Here is a 21,324-nt window from a genome sequence, read left to right on the forward strand (position 1 = left end):
AGTGAGTAGGAGGGGAGCCATTTAAGGAGAGTGTGGGGGAGGGGCAAAGACAGCTAGTTATAGTATATAAGTGGGAGGGGCCATTTATGGGATATGAGGGGGAAGGGGCATTTATGGGGTATGAGGGTTATGAGGAGGAGCAAGAGTTACTGGGTATGTGGGGCTAATTAAAGTGAATAGGAGAGGGACCGGTTACAGGGTCTGTGGGGGAGGGGCAGAGAGGGGTCATTTAAGGGGAGTGTGGGGGAGGGGCAAAGACAGCTAGTTACAGGGTAAGAGGAGGGGCAATTTATGAGATATGGGGGGGCATTTATATGGTATGAGAGGGAGGGGCAGTTACTGAGTATGTGGGGGAGAGGCAGAGAGATGGGCTAGTTAAATTAGTAATTATTAAGATGTGTATTTAAAATCTGAAGTCATTCATGACCTTATCCAGGCAGAGGGCTCCATTCTGCCAGTTGGGAAAACATGTGCTCATGTGATGGGAACTGAATGTGTGACATATTGAGCAACTGTTGAAGGGTCCTTAACATGGTCACAGATGCCATCACTTGGTCTGGGATGCTGACCTGCCTTTTGAGAGCTCTGAGAGTCTTCCCAGTGCACAGAGGTATGTCCTAGTTTGAATTAGCAGCAAAGAATCCCGTGGCACCTTATAGACTAACAGACGTTTTGGAGCATGAGCTTTTGTGGGTGAATACCCACTTCTTCAGATGCCCACGAAAGCTCATGCTCCAAAACGTCTGTTAGTCTATAAGGTGCCACAGGATTCTTTGCTGCTTTTACAGATCCAGACTAACATGGCTACCCCTCTGATAGTTTGAATTAGTTCTACAGAATGTAAATACAGGCTGAGATACAAAACACTTCACAAATTTTGGACCCATGAGTCTATTTTTTAAAGAATTTACAAATACTCTGTATCTAATCAGTATTATACATCAGATATACAACATGCCCAGTTAGTATAATTATGTTGGATATATAATTTATGCACATGAAATGTAACTGTCTGCTCAGACGATGACTGGAAAATATCCATCTAGATTTGGGTTAATAAACAAACTTTTCTGTCTGTCTCTGTTCAAACAGATTTAGCAGAGGGTTTGCCATTCCTCTGAAATGGTGAGTCCTCAGTTGTCACTGAGAGGAATAATTAGGCTCAGAAACAGAGCTGAAGAATTGGACTGGGATGAGATGTTAATAGGATGGTGAAACCGTGGCTCCACTGAAGTCAATAGGAGTTTTACCATTTCAACAGAGCCAGTGTTTCACCCAAAGTGCTTTTTAGCAATGGAATGATGGTGAGTTTTGGTGCCTTTGGCATCATGTTGGCAAGAAGCTGAACCAATGAAATCCCACCCGTTTTCTATTTACAGACTGCAGAAATTAGGATGAGTGCAGAAAGGGCCTAACGAGCATTTCAGCATAACTGTGCTTATTGACACGTCAACCCCACTATTTCCTACACTGAGAGAGCAGGCGATTTGTAGGCACTATTATATTTCTGTTTTATGAGTATATTTAATAGAAACAAGACTTCATTTATCAGCTAGGCTAATTGTGTCACTAGATCTGACAGTCCCCTAGTAAGCTTTGACTTTTAAATCAGGAAGAACAACAGCTATCTGGGGGACATCCTAGCATCTAATGCTTGACTGTGACTATTAGCAGCTAAGAGCAATATAAGTAGTCACTGAAAAATTCAGTACTGGCCAAAAGGGCTGGTGTGAGAAATGGTGACATGGCCCCATCCTGCCAGGCTAGGATGCTGCAAACCTACCATGGGCTCTGTGAGACTTGGAGCAATTGAAGTTTAAAAGTCCTAAATTCATAAAACCGAATGAGTTACAGCAGATAAGCCCTTGGAAGATGCCACCTACTGCTATGGCTTTCTTTGACAGAAACTGGCGCGTGTTGGGGATTCTCTCCAATTGCTCATTTTTTCTTCTTATGTCAACAACATGAGAATGGTTTTAAAAACAATGCAGATATGACTGTCGGAAAAGTCTTTTCAGACACTCAGTTAGAGGTTATCTTGGCCTGTAAGGCCACTGCAGTTTGGGGTGCTGGGGTCACACCAGTCCTTACTGATTATCTACAATGCACAGTGTCATATCAAACAGTCACCTCTGTTTTGCTCGCTGTGCGGTAATGGTGATGGTGTCCTGGGATATAATGCAGTTGTTCCACTGTATTGTGCCGTCGGGAGGCGAATGCTTGGCGCTTGGCGGAAGTTGGGTTCATACATAAAGTGTTGTACAAGTTATTTGAGGCACTGGGATGGGAGTGCATCTTTGTCATTCTGTAGCGATCCAAGACAGGCGTAGAAACAAAGACGTCTGTGTGCGACAATGCACGCGACATGGACTGGTCTGCGAAACCTGTGCGCTCTGGGGAGAGCAGGGGGTCTTGGGAATGGAGGCGCTCTGCGGACAGAAGCTGTTCATCAGAGAGGATCCGTTCATAGGACATGCTGAACTCCTCGGGCATGACCCTCTCAGGGGACAGTACCCTGTCCTGGGACATAGCCCGTATGGGTCGGCGGGGCCGTTCTCTGTGGTTGGTCTGTTTCTGAGACATTTGGATGACATTGAGAGGGAGGGTCCCTCGTGCTGCCAGATCAGGAAGGTGTCTCCTCTTCATGTAATATTCATCAGCTTCTTTGTCAGCTGGGAAGGGGAAAGAAAAGGAAACAGTGTTAGGAGCAGCCGAGGGTGTGGTCACAGGAGGGAGAGCAGGGATAGTGTGCACAGAACAGCACTCTGGAACAAGGCCTTCTGGTGTGCTGGATAATGTCGGAGGCAGCGCAAACATGGAGATCCATCATGCCTTTCACCTTAATCTTCAGAGATTTAGGCATTGCCATAGACAGTGACAGCACTGTGCTATCAATCATGGAACTCAAAGGTCTATTTGCACTGTGTGAATATGTATGTATTACACATGGACACAATGTACATCATGTGTATGCACACACAGCCACACAGGTACAGCGGAGACATCAGTTTGTACATGAGTGACTGTGTGCTATATTGCAATTGTAACATGTCACACAATGAACCCCATGTACTGATTTGTAGTATTACCAGGTCACTGAGAATTTGACATGGTTGGAAAACAAAATTTTCAGTCTGTCAGAAATTCAGACATTTAGAAATTTTCTTTTGTCCCAAATTGGAACAAAAAGCTGAAATTTCCAAATTTAGCTTGAAACAAAAATAACAAAAAATTTGTTTCAGAAACATTGAAGCACCCATATAGAAACATTTCATTTTGATGGTCAAGACGTTTCCTTTCAACAGTATCATTCTGACTTTTTTATATTATATAAATTATATTATATTATATTAAAGTGATTTTATTGTTTGTCAGTGACTGGCCATGAATATCTCATGCTAGTTTCAACCAGAGTTGCTCTTACTGTATTTTTCAAAAACTCTTTTTTTTTTTTTTTTGTAAATTCAGCTGCAAACTCGCTCTGAGGGGTGTGGGGTGCTCCTGTGAGACACTGTATTTTCTGTTTGGTGTTTAGTTTCCTAAGGGCACTGAATATCAGTGCAGAAATATGAGGTCCATCCCAAAGTCTCTGAGAAGCTCAGGGAAACAGAGGCTGACATGCAAACCATTCAGCTCTGTGCCGTGCTGTTTGCTCCATGAAAAGTGCTCTGGTCTGCCTGTCATTCTTCTGTCTTAGATGCTCTGTTACATAAATGGGGACTTAGCACCCACCCCCTTTTTATTGGATTTTAAGTCACATAAGGCTTGGAGTGGAGGTACATTGGCCTTGAGATGTCTGTCTGACTCATTGGTACCACTACAGTACCTGACCCTGAGCAGACAGAACAATCTGCCAAAATTAGGTTACAGCCTGAAGAAACAACCCCACAATTATTCCAAGGAAGCAGTTTCTGTGGCACCTTCTGGATCTTACCTTTGCCCTAATGCTGGGGAAATATGACCAACTGTTTAGAGCTGTATAGTGTCTTTGGCACTTGAACACTGCCCTGCTTGCATACTGCCATGGTGGCCTTGCATTAATATTGACATCTCTGTGATGATATGTAAGGGAGCATCTAGTCTTATTGCACACCGTGCCCTCTCAAAGCTAACAGCAGATTTCAATGTAAGTCTTTTGTCACTGGGCTGGGGGACTGTTTAATGGCCAGGATTAAGGGTCAGTAAATTGCCTCCTCTGCATTCCTTTCACTGCAAGGTTTTCAGTGACTGCTCACAGCATGTCCAGAAACACCCAGCTCAACCAGGCCGGGGGGCTTCCAACACCTCAGGACTTGTCAGTAGTCTTCACCCCAGAATGAAACACATACAGCACCCCTGACATGCAGTCACCTCTGCCATGGAGGGCAGCACTCCACTAGTTCCCAGTATGCTGCAAAAGTGTGTGTGGGGGTGGCTGTGTCCACAGAAATTGAGGCTAATGCCTGTGCAATCTTTGTCCATGAAGAACAGACAGGTTCATCAAAATGAACCTCTCCTGCAACTGCATGGGACAGCAAGGGCTGAGAAGTGCGTGCAGGAATATCAGTCTTTTGCTGTTTTCCTTTCCCTAGCTTCCTTGGATGGCATAAGCTTGTCAGTGAATTGCTTTGTGAAGGCTGCACACCTGAGAATATGTTAAGGATAATACAAAACACTGGTTTCTCCAGCGTCTTATTCTCACTTAGGCTGAACAAGAGCATATTAAAGAGAACAGTAGGGGTGGGGGAAGAAAAGCTTCATCTCACGGAAGCCTCTTTTCGTGTTCAGATGATTGAAAGAGCAAAACTGCTCACAGGTCAGTTGAAGCAGTCTCAAGGTGAGCAAGGCAAGTGGGGCACAACATAGATGCCTTTGAATCTATCTTACCTAAGGGGGTAATTACACAGAAACACAACCGAAACGCTCCCTCTCTGTCTGATACAGCCACAAAAATGTAAGGCTGAAATGCCCTTGTGGAAGAGAGATGAAGTCAGCTGGAAAAATATTGCAGCAATGCCAGAAGGTATGGCCCCTGAAGTGTCTACGGGATGGAAGAAACAAGGAGAGGCTTGACAGAGAAGCCCGGCTGATTCTCCCCACCAGATAGACTATTTCCTTAGAGAATACAGCCCTTCCACTTGGCCCAGCTGCCTGATTGTGACCAGTGTCAGCAGAAGCCCACTAGACACAAGAACAGTTAAACAACAGCAGCTTGAGACCATGGGCCAAAGGCCTGCTGTGAGACTTAAGCAGTGCCTGGACCAGTCTTCTGTGCAGGGGTGAATGTCACTGAGTTATCACTAACACTGGCTTGGCTTCCATTCTGTCCTAACCCACATTCTCAGTACCATGGGTGGGGAAGCCGCTGACTTCTAGTTTGCCTATATTGCACCATGCTCCTGGGTGTGTTGTCAGCTGCAGGGATTGAATATAGGGCCTCTGAATCTCCAAGCATGAGCCACTACTACCTGAGCTACAAGGCCCAAGACCGCAGTAACTTCATCCCCCTTTATATGTGGCCCAGCCACTAGATGGGGACAGAGCACCACTTGGATAGGGTCTGGGTTACACCTACATTTCTGTCTCTATTATCTTGTTCTGTATTTGTAGGATTTCGTTTTAGATAGTACTTTGGGAGACATTTTTTGTCTCTCCCACTAAACTATTATTTGAAAAAAACAACCATTGCAAGCGTGTTTTAGTGGAGTTCAGTTTGTGACACTGCACCCCATATTCATCACAGTGATATCATTATATGATTATGACATAATTCTGATGTATTTTATGCAAGACAGGTCATGGAAGATATCATTGAAAAGGTTATGATTTACTGAATAAGATTATCCTATTTGTATGCATGTATCATTTTTGTATCTGAAGTTAGGAAATTGACTATATATCTTTATGACAAATGTGTTTACACCTGGGGAACGCCCATTAGGCAGAATGCACTCAATCTAGATGACTGGCTGGGAATGGCCATTAGAGAAAACAATAGGCCTTAGAAGAAGTTTATCTCCCACCAGGAAGGCAGGATGGGAGGGAGTAACCTGAGGACCCTACAAACAGTCTCTGACTCATGGATGCTGTGGCACTACAGCGACATGTAATCAGACCACCTGGTACTGGACTCCATCTTGGAATACCAGTGTTTTTCCACTGACTGGCATTGGAGCGAAGCTTTGAGAAAAAGGGTTCCTGCCATATACAAAAGCTATTTAAGGCAGGGGAGTGACATCATTTTGGTTCTTCACTGACTCCTTGCCCAAAAAAGCCTGTGAACCACCTGTGGAACAAGGATTGAACTGCGGGGAAGTGCTGGACCCAGGCTAAAGGGATTTTTAGCCTGTGAAAGAAACACCTGGGGTTTTTAAGCTGTAAACAAGTGCAGTTGGCCCCTTAAGAATCATTGTAGTGTGCTTGAATCATCATTTAAGGTGAGGATTTGGTACTCATATTCAGTCTCTTTAATACATTAAGCTTAGTTTGCACGTTTTGTTTGTTTGCTAGGTAAGAACATAAGAACGGCCGTACCGGGTCAGACCAAAGGTCCATCTAGCCCAATATCTGCCTACTGACAGTGACCAATGCTAGGTGCCCCAGAAGGAATGAACAGAACATGTAATCATCAAGTGATCCATCTCCTGTTGTCTATTCCCATGGCAAAAATAAGAATATAAGAACGGCTGTACCTGGTCAGACCAAAGGTCCATCTAGCCCAGTATCTGTCTACCGACAGTGGCCAATGCCAGGTGCCCCAGAGGGAGTGAACCTAACAGGTAATGATCAAGTGATCTCTCTCCTGCCATCTATCTCTACCCTCTGACAAACAAAGGCTAGGGACACCAGTCCTTACCCATGCTGGCTAATAGCCATTTATGGACTTAACCACCATGAATTTATCTAGTTTTCTTTTAAATGCTGTTATAGTCCTAGCCTTCACAACCTCCTCAGGTAAGGAGTTCCACAAGTTGACTGTGCGCTCTGTGAAGAACTTCCTTTTATTTGTTTTAAATCTGCTGCCTATTAATTTCATTGGTGACCCCTAGTTCTTATATTATGGGAATAAGTAAATAACTTTTCCTTATCTACTTTCTCCACATCACTCATGATTTTATCTACCTCTATCATATCCCCCCTTAGTCTCCTCTTTTTCAAGCTGAAGAGTCCAGCCTCTTTAATCTTTCCTCATCTGGGACCCTCTCCAAACCCCTAATCATTTTAGTTGCCCTTTTCTGAATCTTTTCTAGTGCCAGTATATCCTTTTTGAGGTGAGGAGACCACATCTGTACACAGTCAAGTCAAGTGTAAAAGTATAATCAGGCAGGCCAAAAAAAGATTATGAAGAGCAAATAGCCAAAAATTCAAACTAACAGACTTTTTAAAAAAAGTCTATCAGAAGCAGGAAGCCTGCCAAACAATCAGCAGGGCCACAGAATGATTGAGGTGCTAAAGAAGCACTCAAGGAAGACAAGGCCATTGTGTAAAAGCTAAATGATTTTTTTTTTTGCATTGGTCTTCACAGTTGAGTAGAAGCGGCACCAGGGTTTTTGATGCCCTAGGTAGCAGCACTCCTCTTCTGAGCATTCGGTGGCAGGGGTCCTGCTGCTCTGCGTCTTTGGGGCACTTCAACCGCGGGTCCTGGAGCAAGTGAAGGACCAGCCGTCAAATTTCCGTCAAAGACCCTGAGTGGAAGGACCCCACCCCACCGCCGAATTTCTGCCAAAGGTGGCAAAATGCTGCCCCGCAAATCCTGCCACCCTAGGTGACTGCCTACTGTCGCCTAGTGGAAGCGCTGGCACTGCAGCTGAGGATGTGAGGGAGATTTCCACACCTGAGCCATTCTTTTTTGGTGACAAATCTGAGGAACTGTCCATGATTGAAGTATGAACAGAGGAAGTTTTTTTTGGGGAAAAAAAAAGATAAATCGAACAGTAATAAGTCCTTGAGATCAGATGGGATCCACCCAAGAACTCTGAAGGAACTCAGATATGAAACTGCAGCACTACTAATTGTACTATGTTACTTATACCTTAAATCAGCCTCTGTACTAGAAGACTATAGGATAGCTAACGTGACACCAATGTTTTAAAAAGGCTCCAGAAGTGATCCTGGCAATCACAGGCAGGTAAGTCTAACTTCAGTACCAGCAAATTGGTTGAAACTATAGAATTTAAGGTCAGAAGGAACCATCATGACCATCTCTTCTGACCTGCAAATTGCAGGCCACCGAACCTCACCCCTAGATGCCTCTAACAGACCCATAACATCTGACTGAGTTACTGAGCAGCACTCCCCGCCCCCCAAGCTGTAACTCTTAAGAATTCCAGGAGCCCAGAGTCTGCAGCACAACATGTCTGCATTGAGGGAAATGATTTATTGAAAAAGGAATTGGAGCACAGAGGCTCAGAGCCTGCATTCCTCCTAACAGACATGAGGGTGAGAACTGGTGAAGTCTGGCTAACTCTTCATTGTTCCGGGATCTGAGATGACCAATTTGATACTGATGGCCTCTCAGGGTATGTCTAGATCAGAGCTAGCACTGTCTACCCATGGTGGGAAGTACACTCCCAACTGTAGGCTACATCTGTGTGACAAGTGAGGAACATGATTCTCCTGTTTGTGCACCCAGACTTGCTCTAGCTCGAGTATAAATAGCAGTGTAGCTGTAGTAGTGGCAACGGAGGCATGGCTGAGCTGAGCAGAGTACAAAACTGTCGAAAGCCTTAGGGACGCCAAGTAAGTCTGAGCATTGAGATAATGGAATCTCAGTGTTGCCAACTTTCATGATTTTATCCCAAATCTTATGATATTGGTGTGATACTTAAAGTGCCAGCGCTCTGAGACAGCTGAGCAGGTGAGAGTCTCAGCTTTCATTAAAAAACACCAAAATATGTTTCGAGCCCTCAGGGTTGGGGAGAAGAGATTGAAATGTACCCTGAGTGCACCCTACCAGGTGAGACACTAGAAGGCAAATAAAAAGAACCTTAAATGTATTATTTTTTAAACTCTCATGATTTTGGAGGACTTGAACTCTTGATTTCTGAATGCATGGGGTTGGCAATCCTGGAATCTTCATTTTCAGGATAGTTGGTTTATTTCCTCTTGGCTTTTTGTTGTTTTGGACCAATACAGTTTATAGATTGGAGGGAACCTCCTGATACAGTTATTAGGGATATTAGACCGCCAGATTGTTTTGTGTCTTGTTGTTGTTTTTTGATTTTTTTGGGTCATGGGTTATTCCCCCTCCCAAGCTTAATAAGCTAACATACAGAAATCACTATGAATTCTCTGTTTTTGTTAAGCACACATGTATTCAGTCTATTCTAATTGATCTCTCTATTTTGGTTTCTCTGTAATATATATTTTTTAAACTGCTTAATCCTTGTAATGCCTCCCTTAGCTAACACAGAGTTGGCTAACGAGTCTGGCGATAATAGCTCCCTGTCTGATTTTGACCTTTCCCAGTTAGCAATAAACAATGATTTCGCCGCAGAGTTTTGCACAGAGATGGAATTTGCACAGCTGCTTTTGTTCAACAATACCTGTGATATACCCCCACCCCTTGTCAGGGCACCACATGCCAGCCTCACTGGGGATGTCAATGCAGATTGGGGATGGGGTCTGCCATGGGGATGCTGCCTTGCAGCCAGCAGCCTTTACCCCACAGCTGTTTTCAGGTAGGTGTAGCAAGGGGGTCCCATGAGAGCTCAGAATCCATGTGAGAGCTGGGTGGATAAACAGCATCACTGCAGCTTTAGGGTCCCATTCCACTGGGCTCTCGCAAGGGTGAGACCCACCTTCCTTCCATGTGCAGGCTATGCATGGCCTGGACGAGTCCCAGATCCTGTGCTGTGGATGGAGCTGGGAAGAGGTTTGCACACAGCTCTGCTTCTCCACTCACCAGTCTGCAGAGCTGCAGACCCCACCCCCAGGGAGATGAGGTGAGTGCTCAGCCATGGTAGCTCCATGAAGGGCTGGGTGTAGCAGGCACCATCTAGTCCATAATAACCAATGAACTACACCATGAGCAGCTACAGGCACATTGAAGAAGCCTGGGAAGCATCAGGGAGAAGGACAAGAAGGATCTTTTAGAGGCACCAGGTATGAACTTGGGTGAGTTGCTGGCTTGCTCTAGACCTCAGTTCCCCATCCTTTCTATGCTCATACTCTCCATTTCAACTGTAAGCTCTTTGGTGCAGGAACTATCTTACCGTGGGGCTGTGCAGCCTCTACGTAAGAACATAAGAACGGCCATACTGGGACAGACCAAAGGTCCATCTAGCCCAGTATCCTGTCTTCTGACAGTGGCCAATGCCAGGTGCCCCAGAGAGAATGAACAGAACAGGTAATCATCAAGTGATCCATCCCCTGTCGCCCATTCCCAGCGTCTGGCAAACAGCACAATGGGGCCATGGTCTGTTGGGGCCTCTAGACAGCAGCATAATACAAATGATTATCAGTAATAATAGTATTAATAATAATACATGCCAGCATGGCAGTTTCTGCCCTGTCTAGCTCAAATCAGGTGTCACAAAACCCAGTTTGGCTGGCTGGCTAACTGAGTGACTGGCTGAGAACAGACACAAAGTTTGCAGCCAACAAGTTTCTCTCTTGCTGAGGCGGGGGGTGGGGTGGGTAATAAGTGTCAGAGGGGACAAATCTGGTTCCTGCCCCAACCTCTAGCAGGGACCTTGTTCCAGTCCTGCTCGTCCCCTGCCTCTTGTCCCATAGAGTGTTCCTCAGCTGGGGAGTCTCCCCAAACTCTACCACCACAATGCATGAGCTGGTGCTGCCAGGAGTTGAGTTTTCTGTGCAGAACAGCAGCTGGGTCAAATTTTAGCAGTGTTGTGACCACGCAACTGGAGCAACACTCTGAATTGCTCCAGTAGCAGCTGTATTGATTTAGTGTGGGACCACTGCTTGAAAGTGGGCTGGCCATGGCCCCTGGCTCCTCAGAGACTATGGAACTCTAAGCACGTGAAAACAACTTTGGGGGGCGTTCACAGTTAACAGCACTGTGCTGGAGCCCTGATTGGTTAGGTGCTGGGTCAGTGAAAGAGCTGGATTTCCCACTGGGGTGTGACTGACTTTCGTATAAATTACCCAGAAATAACTACTGGAAATAAAGGAATGAATAAGGTTGGGGTTTTCCAGGGGACTAAGGCAAGCTCTCCCCCCTCAACACTTTGGGAAATCCTAGCCCATATCAGTCATCGTACTACAGTAGCTAGATGTGGCACAGAAGGTCTGAGCTTTGCTGGTTCATTCTGGGTTTAGCAGGCAGCATCTCGCCCATAATAACCAACGAACAGCAACATGGAAAAATCTGAAAGCTGCTCCAGGAACTGCTGCTAGGAGCAGTTCTGCAGGCAGACAGGCCCTGCTCACTGTAGCTAGTAGTACCGCGTGTCTGGAGAGGGAGGTGAAACTGTATGTGCAGAAAATCCCACTGATTGGCTAGCTAGTGACCAGCCAGGTCTTGTTATGCCCTGAGGGCAGATGAGGGTTATTCTCTGAGGGCCAGTGCAATGGATTATGCACCACTTAGGTACTAAGCATAGCGCTAAAGTGGGGCTTGAGCAGTGCACTGGTGTTGCCCCTTTGTACTGGAGGCAGTTGAACTCTGTGACCTGCCCAGCTTTCTGTGGGGTTACTTCTTCAGCTCTCCATCACTTCCCTCTGTCTGGGTGGAGGGGAGACCCAGGCTGAGAAAGGCACCACAGGGACCTTTTATTATCCTGACAGAGGCCATGTTCCTGCCAGCCCCCAATCCTCAGCCCACTTCACCCACCTGGACAGTGACCAATTAGCATCTTGGGCACCAGTCATCTTGATAGCTTAATGCTGCCACCTCCACCCTCATCCTCACCCGGCAGGGTGGAGCTCTAGGTGACTATGGCCAAAACCTGGCCTACTCAGGCCTGCGCTACACACAGGGCTTGTCCCAGTGTAGCTATGATGGGTGGTTTTTTATTGAGGAGGTTATACCAGCACAAGCCCTACTGTGGATGCCATTATATCTGTTTCAAAGTGCGTTATACAACTATAGCTCATGCTCCTTCCTGTTTGGGACTAGCTGTATTGTATGAACACATTTATACTGCTATCCTTGCATCCACGCTAGGAGGTGCACTGCTTAAACTATCCTGGTCTAGCTGAAGTGATACAACTTCTATGTAGACAGGGTCTCAGTCCTTAAATCCAAGTGAAGCCAGGAGGGATTTGCCTGAAAAGAATGAAAGTGAGGATTCCACAATTTGGGCCCCAAATGTTCAATATGCTATAATGATGCTAATGGTTTTGATGACTGCTAGAAGAGAAACCTTCTCAGAAAACATTACAGCATCACCTGACAAATACAGAGTTTGATAGTTATAGAAAGAAAGAAAGAGAGAAAGAAAGAAAGAAAGAAAGAAAGGGGCCGTGTTCATATACTTCAGATTGACGGCCCTTTGAAAAAAAAAACAGCAAAATTACCTGTCAAAAGAAAAAATCATTAAGAGAGTTCAGGTTGCAGATACACTGCACTTCAACACTAGATAACATCAAAAGATGTCATAGTTAATGAAAACTTTCAGGCTTTCAAACACTCACTTTTTAGGCTAAGGTTTAACACTAAACTTTACCTTGTATCTCTATGTGATATATTCGAACATATCCTCCTACAGCTTTGTTGGACAGTGGAGCAATTACAGGAGATGGGAGATTACTATAACCTGTATGAATTTATAAGCCTTTGTGAGGTGCTCAGATACCATAGACTTGGGTGTCAATACAGGAGTCTAGATAGATTAGATAGAGGGAGTGTATAGGGATATATAGGTAGATAGGTGGGGGTGTATAGGGATAGATAGATAGTTAGATTAGATAGCATTTGACCAGTTTAGCTCCTCTGTGGGATATAGGGAAGTGTTACTATCTTTATTTTCAGATAGAACTACTCAGGCACAGAGAGGTCAAGGGTTACATTTTCAAGAGCACTGATTAATATTCTGGATCTCAGCTATTGGGAGTCCAATGTAAGACAACTAGGTCAAGATTTTCTGAAACTGGATGCTCATATTGGGCTTCAAAGTCCATATTTGGGCTGGGATTGTCAAAGGAGCCCACAACTCACTGAAAGCTGGGCACTAACTCCCTTTATACCGCTTTGAAAATTCTAGCCTCAAACATACGGAGGGCTTTAAACTAGGTTCGACGGGGACAGGTGAGCAAACCCCACAGGTAAGTGGAGAACAAGACCTGGGAGATGGGTCGGAAACAGGAGGGAGCATGGGCTATAATGGCAGAGAGAAAGGAGGGTCAGGGCAAAGCTGGGAGGCAAGATCAAACCAGTATCTTAGATGCCTATATACAAATGCAAGAAGTATGGGTAATAAGCAAGAAGAACTGGAAGTGCTAATAAATAAATACAACTATGACATTGTTGGCATTACTGAAACTTGGTGGGATAATACACATGACTGGAATGTTGGTGTGGATGGGTATAGTTTCCTCAGGAAGGATAGACAGGGGAAAAAGGGAGGAGGTGTTGCCTTATATATTAAAAATGTACACACTTGGACTGAGGTGGAGATGGACATAGGAGACAGAAGTGTTGAGAGTCTCTGGGTTAGGAATAAAGGGGTAAAAAACAAGGGTGATGTCCTGCTAGGAGTCTACTACAGGTCACCTAACCAGGTGGAAGAGGTGGATGAGGCTTTTTTTAAACAACAAAATCATCCAAAGCCCAAGATTTGGTGGTGATGGGGGACCTCAACTATCCAAATATATGTTGGGAAAATAACACCATGGGGCACAGACTATCCAATAAGTTCCTGGACTGCATTGCAGACAACTTTTTATTTCAGAAGGTTGAGAAAGCTACTAGGGGGGAAGCTGTTCTAGACTTGATTTTAACAAATAGGGAGGAACTCGTTGAGAATTTGAAAGTAGAAGGAAGCTTGGGTGAAAGTGATCATGAAATCATAGAGTTTGCAATTCTAAGGAAGGGTAGAAGGGAATACAGCAAAATAGAGACAATGGATTTCAGGAAGGTGGATTTTGGTAAGCTCAGAAAGCTGATAGGTAAGGTCCCATGGGAATCAAGACTGAGGGGAAAAACAACTGAGGAGAGTTGGCAGTTTTTCAAAGGGACGCTATTAAGGGCCCAAAAGCAAGCTATTCCGATGGTTAGGAAAGATAGAAAATGTGGCAAAAGACCACCTTGGCTTAACCACGAGATCTTGCATGACCTACAAAATAAAAGGAGTCATATAAAAAAATGGAAACTAGGTCAGATTACCAAGGATGAATATAGGCAAACAACACAGGAATGCAGGGGCACGATTAGAAAGGCAAAGGCACAAAATGAGTTCAAACTAGCTATGGGAATAAAGGGAAACAAGAAGACTTTTTATCAATACATTAGAAGCAAGAGGAAGACCAAGGAGAGGGTAGGCCCACTGCTCAGTGAGGAGAGAGAAACAGTAACAGGGAACTTGGAAATGGCAGAGATGCTTAATGACTTCTTTGTTTCGGTCTTCACTGAGAAGTCTGAAGGAATGTCTAACATAGTGAATGCTTATGGGAAGGGGGTAGATTTAGAAGATAAAATAAAAAAAGAGCAAGTTAAAAATCACTTAGAAAAGTTAGATGCCTGCAAGTTACCAGGGCCTGATGAAATGCATCCTAGAATACTCAAGGAGTTAATAGAGGAGGTATCTGAGCCTCTAGCTATTATCTTTGGAAAGTCATGGGAGACGGGAGAGATTCCAGAAGACTGGAAAAGGGCAAATATAGTGCCCATCTATAAAAAGGGAAATAAAAACAACCCAGGAAACTAGAGACCAGTTAGTTTAACTTCTGTGCCAGGGAAGATAATGGAGCAAGTGGTTAAGAAAATCATCTGCAAACACTTGGAAGATAGTAAGGTGATAGGGAATAGCCAGCATGGATTTGTAAAGAACAAATCGTGTCAAACCAATCTGATAGCTTTCTTTGATAGGATAACGAGTCTTGTGGATAAGGGAGAAGCGGTGGATGTGATATACCTAGACTTTAATAAGGCATTTGTTACAGTCTCGCATGATATCCTTATCGATAAACTAGGCAAATACAATTTAGATGGGGCTACTATAAGGTGGGCGCATAACTGGCTGGATAACCGTACTCAGAGAGTAGTTATTAATGGCTCCCAATCCTGCTGGAAAAGTATAACAAGTGGGGTTCCGCAGGGGTCTGTTTTGGGACCAGCTCTGTTCAATATCTTCATCAACGACTTAGATGTTGGTAGAGAAAGTACGCTTATTAAGTTTGTAGACGATACCAAACTGGGAGGGATTGCAACTGCTTTGGAGGACAGGGTCAAAATTCAAAATGGTCTGGACAAATTGGAGAAATGGTCTGAGGTAAAACAGATGAAGTTCAATAAAGACAAATGCAAAGTGCTCCACTTAGGAAGGAACAATCAGTTTCACACATACAGAATAGGAAGAGACTGTCTAGGAAGGAGTATGGCAGAAAGAGATCTAGGAGTCATAGTGGACCACAAGCTAAATATGAGTCAACAGTGTGATACTGTTGCAAAAAAAGCAAACGTGATTCTGGGATGCATTAACAGGTGTGTTGTAAACAAGACACGAGAAGTCATTCTTCTGCTCTACTCTGTGCTGGTTAGGCCTCAACTGGAGTATTGTGTCTAGTTCTGGGCACCACATTTCAAGAAAGATGTGGAGAAATTGGAGAGGGTCCAGAGAAGAGCAACAAGAATGATTAAAGGTCTTGAGAACATGACCTATGAAGGAAGGCTGAAGGAATTGGGTTTGTTTAGTTTGGAAAAGAGAAGACTGAGAGGGGACATGATAGCAGTTTATAGGTATCTAAAAGGGTGTCATCAGGAGGAGGGAGAAAACTTGTTCACCTCAGCCTCCAATGATAGAACAAGAAGCAATGGGCTTAAACTGCAGCAAGGTAGATTTAGGTTGGACATTAGGAAAAAGTTCCTAACTGTCAGGGTAGTTAAACACTGGAATAGATTGCCTAGGGAAGTTGTGGAATCTCCATCTCTGGAGATATTTAAGAGTAGGTTAGATAAATGTCTATTAGGGATGGTCTAGACAGTATTTGGTCCTGCCATGAGGGCAGGGGACTGGACTCGATGACCTCTCGAGGTCCCTTCCAGTCCTAGAGTCTATGAGTCTATATACATTGATGATTTCCAGAGGTTCTAGTATCCACAGCTCCTTCTGGTGTAAGGGTGAGATGCTGGGCATTCTGCACTTTTGAAAAATCAGCCCAATTATTTAGATATGTTTAAATATGCATTTAGGAGCCTAATTTGAGGCATCCAGTTTTGGAGATCTTGGCCTAATTCCAGATTCTTCCTCAAGACGTTTCCACAGAGCCACACTTTGGAGGTGCGTGCTTGGCTGCATGGCCAAGGACCCTTCTTGGGCTGATGGGACAGTTGGGGTCTTTTGCTGGCCTGGCACTGGAAGGTCCAGATGATTCCACTGTTGGATATACATAGTCCGCTGCTTTGCAAGTCTATGGATGAGTCCCTAGTGAACAGATCTGTAATGCATATTGGGACATGGTGGTCTTCCCATGTCACAGGGCAAAGATTCCCTGCTGTGGTGAATGTTGCCAGAAAATATATGAAATGCACGCATTCCTCTGCACCGGGAGACAGGGCTCAACTATGAACCTCTGTCGTTCACAGTCTTTGGGATCCTCATGAATTAAGGGTCTCCATATATGTTCCACAGATGAGGGCGACAGACTAGCTCTCAAACCCTCTCCTCCTCAGATCCAAGGTAACCAGTGCAGATTCTCACCCACAATATGGTTGCCATGTATTAGCTAGACCAGGGGAGAGGCAGGGCTGCGTCAGGAGGGTGCAGTGACCCTGTCTGTATTGCCGCTGCTAGGCATAATAAACACTGCAGCCCTTAGGCCATGTCTGATTCTCACAGTCATGGATTTGTTTGTTTTAGCTATAGGTGCACAAACATCTCCATAGTTTCAGAGCTGAAGGTCTTGACCTGACCCAGTCCCTGCGATTGTGACAGATTATACCTTTGTAGTCACACTCTATACACTATTGTAATATTTTTTGTACAAAGTATGCTGGTATCTGAAAACTCATAATGTGTTGGTCATTACTGTCCTGGTAAAATATGTGTAGTGATAGTGTATGTGACTGTAGTTGGGTGGTCACCCGCTCCAGCCCTGGAAGGGTTAAAGCCAGCCCTGGAAGAGGGCTGAGGCTGTGAAGCAAAGCCTGGGCTGATTGGGGAAGGCAGGAACAGCTGAAGCCATGCCCCAATCAGGCCTAGCTGGTTCCTATAAGAGGCTGTGAGCCAGAAGCCCAAACACTCTCTCTCTGCTTGTAGAGAGAGAAGGGCCTGGCTGCTAGGGAGCTGAGCAGGTTACTGGGAGAGGAGCAGGGCTGGGGGAAGGCTAGAGGAGCTGGGGAGCTCCAGCCTGGAAAACCCCCAGGCTGAGGGCCTAAGATAAGTACTGGGGTTGCAAAGGGGCAGCCCAGCAACTGGTAGAGGCAGTAGGTCCAGACCCAACCTTGCCTATGATGCTTGGCTTACACTGGAGTCTGCCCAGTGCACAGGAGCATGCTGGTGACTGGCAGTAGCCTACAACTTAGGTGAGGTGGGGGTTCCCTGGAGTGGGGAGACCTGAAGAAACAGTGGGGGTACTGTCTGGGGGCAGCACCCAGTGAAAGGGTTGCCCAGGATCCTGGAGGGACATGAGGGCCAGCAGCAAAGTGAGACACTGGCTGACAGAGGGCACTCTGGAGGCTGAAAGTAATTCCCTGAGATGACCAGCAGGAGGCGCTGTGGTGGTGAGTCTATGTACCATTACAGTGACATTATAGGATGCCCCTGTATGGTGTTATTAACACGTGTTCCCAACCTCCCAGTCCTGCCCAAACAGGTTGGCAAACAGGTCTGTCCTAAACAAAGGAATAGGCACTCTGCTTAATTTTCATTTAAGCAGTAAATACAGTCACCAAGCAGGAAGGGAAACTAGGGAAGCTCAAACATGTGAGGACAAGCAGCGGGAACATCCTTCCACACAGACTCTTTGTCTACTCATGCCCAGCTGGAAATATTTTTCTGAAACTATAAAAGGAGGGAAAAACACCCCAAGGCACCCTCCTGCTCTCCCCTTGCCCATCACATTCACTGCACTTGAAGTGACAAAGGAAGCATTCGCCGGACTCTGGAAGAGGGGTCCTGAACTCTAGGATTTGGTCAGTAAGACCGCTAAAAGCATTTGGCGAGAAACTGCTTGAATTTTATACAGTTTGTTAAATTAGGGATTAGTAAATATCTTCTTTGTTACAAGAAAAATAAAATCTCTGACCTTTATGCCTTATTACTTGGACTCATTTAAAATCTCCCTCTTTGTGATTAAAAAACTTTTTATTGTTTTATCTAATCCAGTGTATTTAAATGTAAGTGTCTAAGAAACTCCATTTAGGGTGACAGGATGTGCACTTATTATTCTTTTTAAAGAGCTAATGGACTCAGTATAACTTGTATAGTCCAGAAGAGGGCTGGGCAGAACAGGACATAAATTTATTGGGAAAAATTTGAGACTTGAGATGTGTTGGGGTCACCTTGCAGTATAACCCAGGCTGGTGAGAGCTGGAGCGTAACCCAGTGTGGCTGGCAGGCTGCAGTTACACACAGACACTCAGGGTGCAGTTTGCCTGCTGGAAGGCTGTTTGTGAGTGGCCCAGGTGGGAGCTACTTCAGCAGGGCATTGTAAGGCACCCAAAGTTGCAGGGCAGGGGTGACACAGCTGCTCATTAGTCAGGACTGTACCCTGGTATGTCACTGTGAAATTGGGCTTTCTCTTGTTCATGACTTCAGACTTGTACTCTGTGACTACTATGTCCCTGTGAAAGGGGCACTCCTGTGTTTGTATCAAAGAAACAGAGTTTTCCAGCACCGGCCATGTCACATAAAACAGACTTCTCGAGAGCTGTTCCTTACTTTATTACTGAGTTAGAGCTAGGCCTTACAGGAAATGTAATCGATTATTGGTAGTCTTTTGGGAAAGGTTTTTGGCACAGGTCATCCTGGCCAAAAGCTAAGTAGATAAGAGTTTGTATTCAGTGCTATCATTTGGCTGCTGTCCCTACATTTAACCATATCAAGGCCCGTTTCACCGGGCAGTGGCACTTTCAGTGATGTTTTCTCAAGAATGTGTTCACATCAAAGATGTGTGGGGCAGCTGGACGGAGTTTAGTGCACATCTTTACAAACTCCTAGTGTCTGGAGAGTGCAGCAGGACAAAGGTCAATGGGACTGCTCAGTGTGAGTAGGGGAAGACAGGAGCAAGTCCGAGGGAGAGGACTTATGGTTTGTTGTCAAATTTTGTTACATTTCCAGACTTTCACATTTTTCTTTTTGGCTTTTTAAAATATACTATATTTTATGTTTCACTGAGGTATATTGACATTCTTAGTTCTGTGCTGAAGAACATTTTCATCCAGTACCTAGGCATAGTGTATAAAGCAAATGACACATTTCAGGGAGCCTCGCAAAAAGCAAAACAGTTACAGGAAAAAAGGCAGTATTTTCCATTGGTAATCAATAAACAGACATATAGTTACATGACTTCCACTGTGAAATGAAAACATTTACCATTTCAAGAACGCAGAAATTCAAAAATTGTGAAATTATAATCCATTGGCTACACTGGCATACCAGTTTATATCAGAAAAGCTTTCTAGGAACAGACACAAAGCATTGGAGGGGGGTGAATGGGCATGGTGGAGATATTTACAATAAGCAGGCATGTGACCTCTTTACCAGTAGATTATAAAGAGTAAAAGGCTTCCAGGAGAAGATGGGGTGTCCTGCTCAGAGTGATGTACCCAGCACCATAGGAAATCAGGCTTAATTCAGCAAACCAGCCCTATGCAGCACAGCATTTAAAGCATGTGTTTAACTTTAAGCAGGCAGCAACTACTGTACCTGGTTAAAGTCATGCACATGGTCAACTGCTGTGCTGATCCAAGGAGAGGGGTTTCTCCTAAAGCAGATCTGTATTGCTCTTTCTGTGGTGGAAATACCCAGATGAACTCACCTGAGTCATCCAATGGAAGCTAATGAGACTACGTGTGTACAAGCTACTCAACATCAGTAAGAGTTTGAAATTGGACCCTGCTGGAGGGTGGTTGCAGAACACAACACATGGTAAAAACAGCAGCAAGCAGCTGATACTAGCCAGAGTGAAAATGGATCCATAGTATGGGACAAAGAGACTGACACTCTAAGGGACACAGAAATGTATTTGGGATAAGTCCATCGTATAGACCACCACCAGCTCCATGAAATGGATCAGATTATAGCCCAGATACAGGAGGCTAGCATCCCTCCCTCACTGACATGAATGTTCCCAATCATTTTGTGAGCTTTTTGAAATTGGTGTTTGGTTCTTATTTAGTCTGAAGTACCTGCCCCAGGGCAGACAGACAGTGAGTTACCTGCTCTAACTGCAGATTGGGGAGACAATCGGCGGTTCAGAGATAGCCACACAGGCTTTCCCCATCTCTGGTATAAAGTAGGTGGAATACTGGATGGCTCTGTAAGGATGAGGGAACATGTTGTGATGAATAACCAGAGGCAGCACGGCAGAGAAGTGAGTGAGGAAACAGCCGCATGTACCATCACTCGCTTGGGGTAATGAAGTGACTTTTCCTCTGCAGCTCTGCCTCAATGGAAAGTGACAGGGAACAGCGTTGCAGATGAGAGACGTCAGCACAGCAAGTGCAATAGGAAAGGAAGTGGAATTACTGCCTTGTCATTATGCCCCTTGCAGCTCACAGGCTAATGAGGTACCAAAAAAAATGAAATGAGCTGACACCTACTTAATCTCTTCAGAGAAGAATATTTACTTGGGTTAGTCTTGATGGCAGCCTCGTAGGATGGCGGGAGATGGGAGAGGTTCTGGAAGGACCTGGAAAAGGAGAGATCATAGGGCTCCGTGGCGGAAGTGAGGATATTGTTCATCCGTGGTTTTTCTGCAAGAAAGAATAAAAACATGTCCACACAACGCACCAGGGACAGAGAAGAGAGAGGTGAGCCATTCCCATCCACCTGCTGGGTAGCGAAGCTGCTCCCATATATCTGAACCAAATCTGACAGCTAAGCACTACACTATAATTCAAACTGACGCCACCCAAGCCATGGGAAATGAAACCCAAGACTTTGCTGCCTTTATTCTCCACTGCAACTATTAACAAATGCAAGCTGTGGTGAAGTGCAGAGCACAGACACCTTTGCTAGATCAATAGTAAAGAGAGTCATCTCAATATGGACAGAGAATGCT

At 44.9% G+C, this 21,324-nt stretch overlaps 1 protein-coding gene across 1 annotated transcript in view; it reads right to left on the bottom strand.

The window, feature by feature from the left end:
• Positions 1-757: 757 nt before the first annotated feature.
• The window catches only part of SHISA6 (shisa family member 6), a 406,826-nt gene continuing 386,259 nt past the window's right edge, over positions 758-21,324 (bottom strand). The window contains exons 6-7 of the mRNA XM_030534874.1: positions 20,891-21,016; positions 758-2,672 (exon numbers count right to left, since the gene is read on the bottom strand). Of these exons, the coding sequence (XP_030390734.1) occupies positions 2,119-2,672; positions 20,891-21,016 (680 nt within the window). The 3' untranslated portion in view covers positions 758-2,118. The remainder of the gene's footprint in view (positions 2,673-20,890; positions 21,017-21,324) is intronic.

This window comes from Gopherus evgoodei, chromosome 15, assembly GCF_007399415.2.
Source record: "Gopherus evgoodei ecotype Sinaloan lineage chromosome 15, rGopEvg1_v1.p, whole genome shotgun sequence".
NCBI classification, from domain to species: domain Eukaryota; kingdom Metazoa; phylum Chordata; order Testudines; family Testudinidae; genus Gopherus; species Gopherus evgoodei.